The sequence below is a fragment of the Eretmochelys imbricata genome, chromosome 20, assembly GCF_965152235.1.
Source record: "Eretmochelys imbricata isolate rEreImb1 chromosome 20, rEreImb1.hap1, whole genome shotgun sequence".
NCBI classification, from domain to species: Eukaryota; Metazoa; Chordata; order Testudines; family Cheloniidae; genus Eretmochelys; species Eretmochelys imbricata.
The window spans coordinates 11419797-11431896 of record NC_135591.1 but is presented as its reverse complement, the minus strand read 5'-3'; the positions used below and the strand labels follow the sequence as shown (position 1 = coordinate 11431896).

The 12100-nt window shown below is 55.8% G+C and overlaps 1 protein-coding gene across 1 annotated transcript in view; it reads left to right on the top strand.

Moving 5' to 3' along the window:
* HDAC7 (histone deacetylase 7) overlaps positions 1-12100 on the top strand; it is a 139942-nt gene that overhangs the window by 107082 nt on the left and 20760 nt on the right. Inside the window, exons 5-11 of the mRNA XM_077838759.1 lie at positions 684-799; positions 1116-1238; positions 2153-2262; positions 3213-3411; positions 4675-4883; positions 9763-9972; positions 11419-11647. Of these exons, the coding sequence (XP_077694885.1) occupies positions 684-799; positions 1116-1238; positions 2153-2262; positions 3213-3411; positions 4675-4883; positions 9763-9972; positions 11419-11647 (1196 nt within the window). The remainder of the gene's footprint in view (positions 1-683; positions 800-1115; positions 1239-2152; positions 2263-3212; positions 3412-4674; positions 4884-9762; positions 9973-11418; positions 11648-12100) is intronic.

Below are 12100 nucleotides of genomic sequence, written 5' to 3'. Positions count from 1 at the left end.
CACCTCTGGAGTGTCCGAGCCTTGGATCCACACAGTGGGGAGAGGCACTTCCCGTACAGACTGTGGGGGAAAACTTTGGGCAGAGTGATGCACATGTGCTCCTTTCCCGGCAGGACAGTCCAGGCTGAGGAAAACCCAGTACTAGGGGTGGGAGCTGCACTGGACCAAGGGAATTTGAGCCAAGGGCGTCCCAGCATCAGGGGCAGGAAGTGCGCTGGGCCAAGGGTGTCTGAGAGCTGTCCCAGCACCAGGGTCGGAGACTGCTCTGGACCGAGGATGTTTGGGGGCTGTCCCAGCACCAGGGGCTGGGGCTGCGCTGGATCGAGGGTATCTGGGGGCTGTCCCAGCATCGGGTAGGGGCTGCGCTGGACTGAGGGTGTCTGGGGGCTGTCCCAACATCGGGGCAGAGGCTGCTCTGGGATGAGGGTGTTTGGGGGCTGTTCCAGCACCAGGGGTGGGGATGCCCTTTGTTGGGCTGGTGGGATTTTGAGGACCAGGAACAACCCCAGTGCCAAGAAGCTGCGGGCAAACTTGGTGGCATGGTGGGGCCAGGCTGTACCAGGCTTTTCCGGGGGAATGCCAGTGCTGTAGGGCTGAGAAAAATCCTGGAGCCACGGGCCACTGGAGCCAAGGGCCGCTGGAGCCAAGGGCCGGTCTCTAACCTTGCTGCTACTTCGCTGCAGATCACTGGAGCCCCTGGATACTGAAGGCCCTGCCCCTCCTGTGCTCAGCCCCTTCCTGCCACAAGTCCCCAACAGTTCCATAGACCCTCCGGAGCACTTTCCTCTGCGGAAAACAGGTAAGGCCATGCCATGCTGGCTTCGTGCCCATGCACGCAGGTGCGACCGCAGGGTGGACTCAGCCCACCTTCCCAGCCTGCCTTCCTCCTGGCCTTCGCTTCCGCACACAGCAGGGCCTGTGTCCTGGCAGGGAGGTGAGACTGGCACTGGCTCGGGAGTGGGAGGAGGTCGGGCTGGCACAGGGGTGTGCAGGTCTGAGGGTGACTTTGCGACAGCCCCAAGGGTCATGCCTGAGCCCAACAGGCCAGTGCGGCAGCACTGTATCGATGCCATAGCGCAGGGAGACCACTAACAAACAGCCTTGTCTGCCCACAGCATCTGAGCCCAACCTGAAGGTGCGATACAAGCCCAAGAAGTCGGTGGACCGGCGTAAGAACCCACTGACCCGCAAGGAGAGTGCACCCCCTTCCCTGAAGAGGAGGCCAGCAGAGGCCATTGGTGAGGGTCTCTTGGGGCAACAGTAGGAGCTTGGGGCTCCAGGGAAAGCAGCTGCTGCACACTAGGACCCCGCATAAGCCCTGCACCCGAGGCTCCGTGCAGGGGGTCGCACATGCCAATGGAGCTTCAAGGGCGCTCAGTGCACAGGGATGGTGCTACCCCATGGCAGCAATGCTCTTTTAAGGCAGCCTCAGGCCAGGTGTGATGTGCTAATAGCCATGCAGGGCCAGACCCAGCCAGTGGGGAGGGCAATGCTGGAGCTGCGCAGGGCTGTTTCTCTGACCTGTCAGAGACTTGAGGGATTAATGGGCCCAAAGCAGTCCCAGCAAACGATACCTGCCCAGTTCCCTGGCCATGACTGATTGACCCCTGCTGGGAGAAGCAGGACATACCCATGTGTGGCGTTTGACCTGGGGGCGGGCACTCTTCCCACTAGCACAGCTGGGTAGATGATGGCAGACTCCAGGGACTGCCCCAAGATTGCGCACACTGCCCTGTCTCGGGGCTGGATGCATAACCAGGTACAGTCCCTGCCTCTGGCTGGTGCACTGCCAGGAGTATGTGCTCTCAGGGCATGAGCCGTCCTTGCCTGCCCACCTGGGCTCAGGCAGCTGGTCAGGGAGAGCGCTAAGTCCAGATGGAATTGAGTGTCACCCGGCTGGCAAGGGCAGGGCAAGGGCACTGTGCAGGAGCCAGGAGGGCAGCAGCGGGCTGGTGTAGCTGGGAGGGGTGATGTAGCCGTGAGGGAAAGCTGCACACAGGTTGTGTCCCTGTGAAAGGAAGCTGGGGTACCTGATGGGAGAAAGGGTACAGAGAAAGCAATGTGCATGCAGCGGTGAAGGTGCCAGGCCACCTTGTGCCCTTGAGTCCCTTCATCCTGCCACTCTCCTGTCTGACTTCTCTTCCCTATGCAGACTCGTCCCCCAGCAGTAGCAGCACCCCTGTGTCTGGCTGCAGCTCCCCCAACGACAGCCTCCCAGCAGAACATGGAGTCCCCCCTGCTGGGCCCAGCATGGCCCACGAGGTACGAAGCCTGCAGGCCTGTCGAAGGGAGCCAGGAGCTCAGGACATGCTGCCTTGGGTGGGGTCACTGGGGCAAGCTGTCCCTGGGGAGCAGCATAGGCTAATGAACTCTACAGTTCTGTCCCCAGATCTCTCATGGGCCCCGGGGCCTGGAGCCAGGACCAGGCAACTTCCCCTCCAGAATTCCCACTTCCTTGAAAACTAGCAGCTAAGAATTAGTCCCAGCTTTCTGGGCCCTGCTACCCTCCCTTCCCCCCAGTAGCTGGTGGCACCCCACCCAACCCTATTTCCCCCTGGCTAGTCACCAGCCACCCCACTGCTGCCCTGATGCCCTGAAGGTCCCCCTACTGCTCCCTGTCTTGCACTGTGACCCCCTGATGCCTTCTGGTTGGTAGTGCTGTCTTCCCTGCTTGGGTCTTGCTGCCACCCTTTGCTGGCACTGGTGCTGTTGCTCCTGCTGCCCCACACAGCTGTGCCGTGCCTGGAGACTGACCTGTTGTGTTTGGTGCAGGCGCCACTCGCCCAGCGCCTGATGATGCAGGAGAGCTCGCTGGCCCAGTTAGCCCCGCAGAGCACGGCCTCCCTTCCAGCCATCTCGCTGGGACTGCCAGCTACTACCAGTGCCAGGGTAGGTAGCCGGGTCACAAGGGACTCCGGAACCCTGCTGAGGGCTCATGCAGGGCAGAGAGAGCCCAACCCCCCTTCTGAAGGCCAGGATCGCAGCACGCGCAGGTCATTGAGCAGCAGTCCTGGATGACGCAGCACTTCATGGATTTGCAGACCCACAGCCCCCACCCCCCCCCCCACCTTGGGACACAGAGCCAGGGGGATCCCTTTCCTCTAGACTCTGCCAGTGCCTCTGTCAGGCCGTAGGTCCCCTCCTAGGCATCACAGTCCACTCCTCTACCCCCGCCTTGGTTGCTGCTGATGGACTCCCTGTTCTCTCTGCAGGGCGACGCAGACCGCCGCTCCCTCTCTGGCTTGGCACACCGGGTGCCAGTGCTGAATGGGCCTGTCCTCTCGGGCACCCACTCATCCATGTTCATACCAGCTGGCTTGGAGCAGCATGAGCCTGGAGGGCCTCTGTCCCCTCGGCTTCAGCCTGTCATTATTCTTGAGTCCTCGGTCACCCACGCACCACTTGTGGCAAGTACGTATTGCTCCCCTTGACCAAGGGTCCTGGGGCTGAGGCTGCAGTCCCAGCACCAAGTGCAGCTCAGAGCCCTGCTGGCATGTACCTGAAAGGGGCTCTAGGATCTCAGCAGATTTCCTGCAGTGCTGTATGAGACCCCCTGGCATCCCTGAGAACTGGTCTATGCTTAACAATCTCCCTTCTGACCAGCTGGCATGTGAGCAGAAAGGTAGCTAATGCTGCTATGGGATTCCACATTGTTAGGTTTCAGAGTTAACACTCATGGAGATGCCTTGGGAAGCTGCTGGCTGTCAAGCAGCGGGCACACTCAGGCAGACACCTCTGCATAACTCAGCTCCGAACCCTGCTGGGATTTACTCAGCTCTCAAACTGCAGCCAAGGGCAGCGCTGACTTGTCATGAGGGAGGGGGGTGAGTGTTCCTTTACCAGCTCCCAGTCGCTTCCCTCTGGGCTTCCCTCTCCATGGCTCACCCACCCCTCCTGCTCCAAGTGTGAAGCAGAGAGGGCAGAGCGGGTGAGGGGCAGCCAGAGCTCTCCCCCAGCCACCGCAGGCTGCACAATGGCAGGGCAGGGGGGGCAAGAAGGGTGGGAGCTGTGGCCAGCCGTAATGCGAATGCCCTCTGCTACTTACCTCCCAGCCGGACACATGCTGCACTTGAGGCTGGCACCTGGCTGGATTTCCAGCGAGCCTACAGGTCAAGGCCTGCCCCGCCACGCTCTGTGAGAACATGGAGCTCACCTCCCGCCCCCTCCCCCAGTGAGTCCCAGGGAGATTCCCCTCCCCCAGGGAACACCACGGAGGTTTCCCCCTCAGCCCCCACTGAGAACCATGCAGCAGCAGGTGCTGGGCATTAGCCAGTCTGTCCTTGGGAAGTGCTTGGCTATGGCACCCCTGGAGCATGGGTTCTCAGAGCTGTAGTGGGCCCAGCAGGAAGCCCCAGAGCTGACGAGATGGGAGAAAGGGGAACAACTGTACCGGGGCCCCCCAAATCGTCTGTAAGGGCTGTATAAATAAGTGAAATGGGAGGGGGTGAGCCCCAGCAGACACAATGATTTCTGTCTGTGGGGCTGCACGGAGCCCCAAAGGGCAGTGGTGGGGCCTGAGCTGCAGCACGGGGCAGGCCAGGGGTCACAGGCCAGGTTAGGGGTTGATAATGCCAACCCCAAGCCCAGGCTACTTGAGATGCTCTGGCTGCCATTCCTGAGCGCCTGGTGCTGCACCCAGCTCCAGCCTTGCTTCACCAGTCTCTCTCCCCACAGTGCCAGGCCTGGGGACAGTCCCGTTCCACTTCGCCCACTCACTCATCCCCACCGACCGGCTGTCGCTGGCAGGCCACCACAAACCACTGGGGCGGACCCGCTCTGAGCCCCTACCCCCCAACCCCAAGGCCATCCAGCAGCAGCTGGCGTACCAGCAGCACCATGCCCAATTCCTGGAGAGACTCAAGCAGCAGACACACTTGGGAAAGGTAAGAGGCTAACGGGCATGCAGGCTGGGGAACACCACTGCCAGGGCAGGAGGGCACCATGCTGGGCAGCACCATTGGGACTGAGGGCACTTCAGGTGCATGGCGGAGTAAGGCCCATGTGGCACTCAGCACCCAAGCTGCCAGGCCAGGGCACTGGGTGGCGGCACTGCCCGCAGACACAAGCAGTTGCTTTGTCCTCCCTCAGTCCCAGGAAAGTGAGTGAGCTCCCTGGCGTCTGCTGCTGCCAGTACAGCTGCCAGCTAAGCAGTGTTGGAGCCCCTGCATCTGGGGTACCTGTATAGAATCATAGAATATCAGGGTTGGAAGGGACCTCAGGAGGTCATCTAGTCCAACCCCCTGCTCAAAGCAGGACCCATCCCCAACTAAATCATCCCAGCCAGGGCTTTGTCAAGCCTGACCTTAAAAACTTCAAAGGAAGGAGATTCCACCACCTCCCTAGGTAACCCATTCTAGTGCTTCACCACTCTCCTAGTGAAAAAGTTTTTCCTAATATCCAACCTAAACCTTCCCCACTGCAACTTGAGACCATTACTCTTCGTTCTGTCATCTGCTACCATTGAGAACAGTCTAGATCCATCCTCTTTGGAACCCCCTTTCAGGTAGTTGAAAGCAGCTAGCAAATCCTCCCCTCCTTCTTCTCTTCCGCAGACTAAACAATCCCAGTTCCCTCAGCCTCTCCTCATAACTCATGTGTTCCAGTCCCCTAATCATGTTTGTTGCCCTCTGCTGGATGTTTTCCAATTTTTCCACATCCTTCTTGTAGTGTGGGGCCCAAAACTGGACACAGTACTCCAGATGAGGCCTCACCAATGTCGAATAGAGGGGAACGATCACATCCCTCAATCTGCATGCCACAATGCTCCCCCATCACCCCCACACAGAGCTCCCCATGTCTGGTGTACCCCCATGCCACAGTGCTCCCATCACCCCTGCAGAGAGCTCCCCCCCATCACCATCCAGGGTAACCTCGGCCCACCAACGCAACACTCTCCCTCATCACCAACCCTGCACAGAGCTTCCCCCATTACCCCAGATGGCATGCAGGGAGGGGTATCTCACGCCACCCCACAGAGTGCCTCACATCACCCCCCACCCCATCACAGAGTTCCTCACATCAACCTCTGAACACAGGTGCCCCCACCTGGCGTTCCCGACCCCCGCACAGCTCCCCCCTCACCCCGTCACACAGAGCTCCTCCCATCTGGGTTTTCCCATCCCCGCACAGCTCCCGCCTCACCCTGTCATACAGAGCTCCCCCACCACTGGGGTTCCCCATGCTGCAGTGGAAGGTGAAAACCCCCCTCTGCCAATCTGACCCAGGGAAAACCCCAAATATGACAATCAGTTGGACCCTCAGCATGTGGGCAAGACCCAGCAGCCAAACACCTGGGAGAGAAGTCTCTGTAGTAACTCAGAGCCCTCCCCATCTAGGGTCCCATCACTGGCCATTGGGGATATTTGCTGCTAGCAGTCGCATATCAGGCACATGCCATTATAGACAGTCTCATTATCCCATCCCCTCCAGAAACTCCTCATGTTCAGTCTTGTTTGTTTTGTTTTCAATTTGTTTTTTTGCCCTCATGGCTCCCCTTGGGAGGCTGTTCCAGAACTTCCCTCTTCTGATGGTTGAAAACCTTCATCACATTTCAAACCTAAACTTTTTGATGGCCAATTTATAGCCATTAACACTCTAATAACTTCTCTCCCCCCCCCCCCGGTATTTATCCCTCTGATGTATTTATAAAGAGCAATCTCTCCACTCAGCCATCATTTGATTATGCTGAACAAGCCAAGCCCTTTGAGTCTCCTCTCACAAGATAGATTTTCCATTCCTCGAATCATCCTTGTAGCCCTTCTCTGCACTTGGTCTAGTTTGAATTAATCTTTCTTAAACATGGGAGACCAGAACTACACATAGTATTCCAGATGAGGTCTCACCAGTGTTCCCTCTAATTTTTCCCACCCATTTGTGGAATGAATTTTTTCATTTTTTCATTCATTCACAAAATTCATGTGGTGGGGGTGAGGCCGAGGGGATCAGAGTGTGGGAGGGGGCTTAGGGCTGGGGCAGAGGGTTGGGATGCGGGCTCTGGGGTGGGGCCAGGGATGAGGGGTTTGGGGTGCAGGAGGGTGCTCCGTGGCTATGGCGGGGAGAGAGGACTCTTCCCAGCTCTCTCTCCCCGCAGCAGCACGTGGGCTGTGGGGCTGGGGCTACAGGATAGGCGCCCCTCCCCCAGCCCCAGCAGGTCTGGGGCTGGGGGAAGGCCACTCCTGGGTCTGGGCTGCTCTGGGGTTGGGCTTTGCTGCCATGGCCACTCCTGGGCCACACCAGTCGCAGCTGGGGTCGCTCCAGTCACACTGCCCCAGCAGGTCCGGGTCACAGGTTGCGTTGGGGCTGGGGGAGGGGCACCCCGGCCGCAGCAGGGAGCGGGTACAGCACAGGGAACCAGAGCGGGTTCCCTGAGCACCTGTGCAGTGCTAAATAGGCTGCTGCACAATTGTGCAGCTTACAGGGAACTTAGGGTCTCACCAGTGCCTTGTATAATGGTACTAGCACTTCCCTGTATCTACTGGAAATACCTCACCTGATGCATCCTAGGACTGCATTAGCCTTTTTCATAGCCTCATCACGTTGGTGGCTCATAGTCGTCCTGCGATCCACCAATATGCCCAGGTCTTTCTCCTCCTTTGTCGCTTCCAACTGATACTTCCCCAGTTTATAACAAAAATTCTTGTTGTTAGTCCCTAAATGCATGACTTTGCACTATTAAATTTTATCCCATTTCTGTTACTCCAGTTTTCAAGGTCATCCAGATCTTTTTTCAGAGTAGCAGCCATGTTAGTCTGTATCCGCAAGAAGAACAGGGACTTAGAGACTAACAAATTTAGAGACTAACAAATTTATTTGAGCATAAGCTGTCGTGAGCTTCACGACATCACTTCATTGGATGCATAGAATGGAACATATAGTAAGAAGATATATATATATACATACATACAGAGAACATGAAAAGGTGGAGTAAGATGCTAATTAGTTAAGATGAGATATGGTCAGCAGGAGAAAAAAACTTTTGTAGTGATAATCAAGATGGTCCATTTAGACAGTTGACAAGAAGGTGTGAGGATACTTAACATGGGGAAATAGAGTCAATATGTGTAATGACCCAGCCACTCCCAGTCTCTGTTCAAACTCAGGTTAATGGTATCTAGTTTGCATATTAAATTAAGCTCAGCAGTTTCTCGTTGGAGTCTGTTTTTGAAGCTTTTCTGTTGCAAAATTGCCACCTTTAAATCTGTTACTGAGTGGCCAGTGTTCTCCTGCCGGTTTTTGAATGTTATGATTCCTGATGTCAGATTTGTGTCCATTTATTCTTTTGCACAGAGACTGTCCAGTTTGGCCAATGCACATGGCAGAGGGGCATTGCTGGCACATGATGGCATATATCACCTTGGTAGATGTGCAGGTGAACAAGTGCATCCCTGATGGCATGGCAAATGTGATTAGGTCCTATGATGGTGTCACTTGAATAAATATGTGGAGAGAGTTGGCATCAGGCTTTGTTGCAAGGATAGGTTCCTGGGTTAGTGGTTTTGTTGTGTGGTGTGTGGTTGCTGGAGAGGTGAAACTAACAGGCCTGTAATTTCCTGGATCACTTTTTTCTTTCTTAAAAATAGGAACTATATTAGCAATTCTCCAGTCATAGGGTACAACCCCTGAGTTTATAGATCCATTAAAAATCCTTGCTATTGGGCTTGCAATTTCATGTGCTAGTTACTTTAATATTCTTTGATAGAGTTTATCTGGACACATCGATTTAGTTCCATTAAGTTGTTTAAATTGGACTTCCACCTTGGATGTGGTCATTTCTATTTCCATATTGTCGTTCCCATTAGCCACCCTGTCACTGCCCCTAAGCTCCTCGTTACCCTTATTAAAATTGGAGACAAAATATTCGTTTAGGCCTTGGGCCATGCCTAGATTATTTTTAAACTCCAGCCCATCTACATGCTTAGCAGCTCCACTTCTTCTTTCCTTGTTTTCTTTTTATTTATTTGGCTACAGAACCTTTTACTGTTGGTTTTAATTTCCTTTCCAAAGTCCAGCTCTGCTTGACTTTCGGCAGTTTTCACTTTCCCCCTACGCTTTCTGCCCTCCAAGAGGTTGCTTTCCTCGCTGATCCTTCCCACCTTCCATTCCTTGTAGGCTTTCTGCTTTCTCTTAATCAGCTGTTTCAGGTACTTGGACATCCAGCTTGGTCTGCAACCCTTCCCCACAACCTTTTCCTCCTGTCCTCGGGATGCAGGCTTCAGAGAACTTTTGAACTTTGATTTAAAGTATTCCAGGCCTCCTCCACATTCAGATCCTCGAGTTCTTCAGTCCACCCCACTTCCCTAACTAATTCCCTTCATTTTTTAAAGTTTGCGCTTTTCAAATCAAGGCCCTTAGTTTCAGCCCTAATTTTGTTTATCTTTCCATTTAGTTTAAAGTGAATTAGCTCTTGATCACTCAAACCACAGCTGTCTCCTGCAATCAGCTCTTCTATTCCCCTCACTACTCACCAATGCCAAATCTAAAATGGCGTCACCTCTTGTATGCTCAGCAACTGTTGGATGAAGAAATCTATCGGCTATCACGTCCAGGAAAGTCTGGGCCCTGCTGTTATTGGTAGCACTTGTCCTCCAACCTATGTCTGGGAAGTTAACGTCTCTCATCATCACACAATTCCCACTAGTATTTATTTCATTAAATAGATTAAAGAGGTCTCTGCCCATATCCAGATCAGATCCTGGGGGTCTATCCCAGGGGAGCCTCTGGTAGCTTTCTTCCCCAAAGTGATTTTGACCCATCCCCCTGCAGCTCATGACCAAGTCCAGTGAGAAGTCTCGTCTGCGGCAAATCCCCTCCTCGGAGGACATGGAGGCCAAGGAGGGGCTCCCAGAGGGAGTGAGTGAGCGCAGTGACCAGCCTAGGGGCCGAGTGGAGCTCACGCGGCCAGGGGTCAGCACAAAGGAGCCTGAACGGAGCCCAAAGCTGATGCAGCCACAGGAGGAGCTCGTCTTGCAGCAGGTACCTAAGGGCTGGCAGGGATCAGGGCACCAGGAGTGCTGGGCACAGCACCAGCCTGGAGCAGCCCTCACTTCACTGGCCATGGGGAGTGTGGCTGCTCAGCCAACCCAGTGGCATCAATGTCCTCTCTAAACCCATGCCCGGGGTGGAGAGGGGAGGAGCCTGCGTGGAGCCATCAGGACTCATCACCCCCGCCTGCATTGCTGGCGGGCTGCCAGCTCCTCTATTCTGGAGGGCACAAAGCCCTGCTGGGCAATCGCCCTCCCATGAGAGGAGGGGAAGGTAGTGAAGAGGGCATGACTGGGCCCACCTCACTGCCCCTCAGCCAGCAGCTCCAGCCTGCTCCTGTTGCTCCGCGCCCCCATCTGGGTGCAGGGGCTCTGCTGCGGATTCCTAGATGTTAAGGCCAGAAGGACACAGCAGGAGCTAAGGCTGCCCAACACACCCATCACAAACCCGTGTGTTTCCAGAGAAGGCTCGGAACAGTGTGCAGGAAACAAGGCTTGGGCACACAGTGAGGAGAAAACCAAGCGCTGGCTGGTTGCTCCTTCTGTGAGCAGTGCCCACAGTGGGCACTGCAGGGCCAGGGGCTCTGGAAACCTGCTCTGCGATGGTGTCGTTAACGACTGTAGCGAAGGCCCCTGCGTCAGGGCTGGATGAGGGTTGCACGGGCAGCCTGAATTCTGGCATTTCTCAGTTTTGCAGCCCTAACATTTGTTTAGCAGAGTCTCCTTGTGTGTCATTTCTGTATGAAAGGGGCCTGTACTGGGGTGGCTTATTCCCCTTTCCATACAGGGTCACCTATGCCACAATAAAGAACCTTTACACCCCTGCCACCCCAGGGTTTGCAGCACTTTTACTAGGCCAGGCGAGCTCCTCCACAGGCCACCAAGAGTTCAGGGGTCCCCTACTGTACTGCCAAAGCAACATGTGTGCAGGAGACCGGGCACTCTGGGCTCCCTGCCACGGACATGTTGTACTCCCTTTCCCCTAACCTCAGTGGGTGGGGTAATGCCATGCAGAGCCACAAGAGGGCATCAGACACTGTGACTTGGCCAAGGCCCAGGCAGCAGTGCCTTGGTCTGTTGTGGAAGCTCTGGACTAGGGTTTCCACTCCCTGGGCTGGGTTGGGAACAGCCCAGAGAGAACAGGCCCATTGCATAGTGAGCAGATCCTGATGTTCAGTGCAGAAATTCCCCTCCTCCACACCTGCTGTCAGGCCTGGCATTGAAGAGCTGCTGAGATGCTGTGGGGGGCCGCTGGCCCCGCTTGCTGCTACACAGACTGGCCCTGGGGGGTGTTAGCACAGGCTCTGCGCTCAGCTCACTGACAGGCAGGGTCTTCCCCGGCCTAGAGAGCGGCATGTGCCACCTGGGCCCTCTACAGAATCCCCCAAACCATCCCTGGCCCAGGGCGCCACACTCATCTGCCACACCCTCTCCCCAGCAGGCCTACCTGTGGGAGCATCACCAGCGCCTGCAGCACTCTCTCCTCAAGCGGCAGCCACCAGCCGACTCCCTGATGGTCCCTGTCACACACGGCGGGCACCGACCTCTCTCCAGGGCCCAGTCATCTCCTGCCACTGCTACCATCGCCCTTCCTGCCCAGGACGCACCCACCAAGACACTCTCCCTGCCGGTGCAAGAGCCACCAATCAAACCGCACTTCACAACAGGTAATGTGGGCTGCCTCCAGCAGGGAGCGCTCCAGGAGGGCTGCAGGTATGTCACGGATCCACAGGATCGGTGCTATGGCCCTAGCTTTGGAACTGTTTCTAGGAGGAACCCCTTCAGTGCCAGACTCCCTACGGGTCTTGCTCTTCCTCCAGCGCAAGCTACGCGTCTTCACTGCCTCCTTAGAATGGACGTTTGGGCCTGCAACACTCTTGCTTCACACTGTGAGCTCCGTTCAGTGAGTACAACTGAGACAGATCCTGATGGAGACTTGTGCACTCGTTAGGGCCTAATGCACCTCACACCATTAGCAGTGACACTCAGACAGCATTGTCAAAGTGGGAAGGTTTATTTATTAACTGGAACACAGCACAGGAAGTCCTTAGGGTAACATAGAAAAGTGAAGGGTAAAGCATGGTCCATTCTGATTAGCCCAGAGCCCAGCCAAGCTGTAG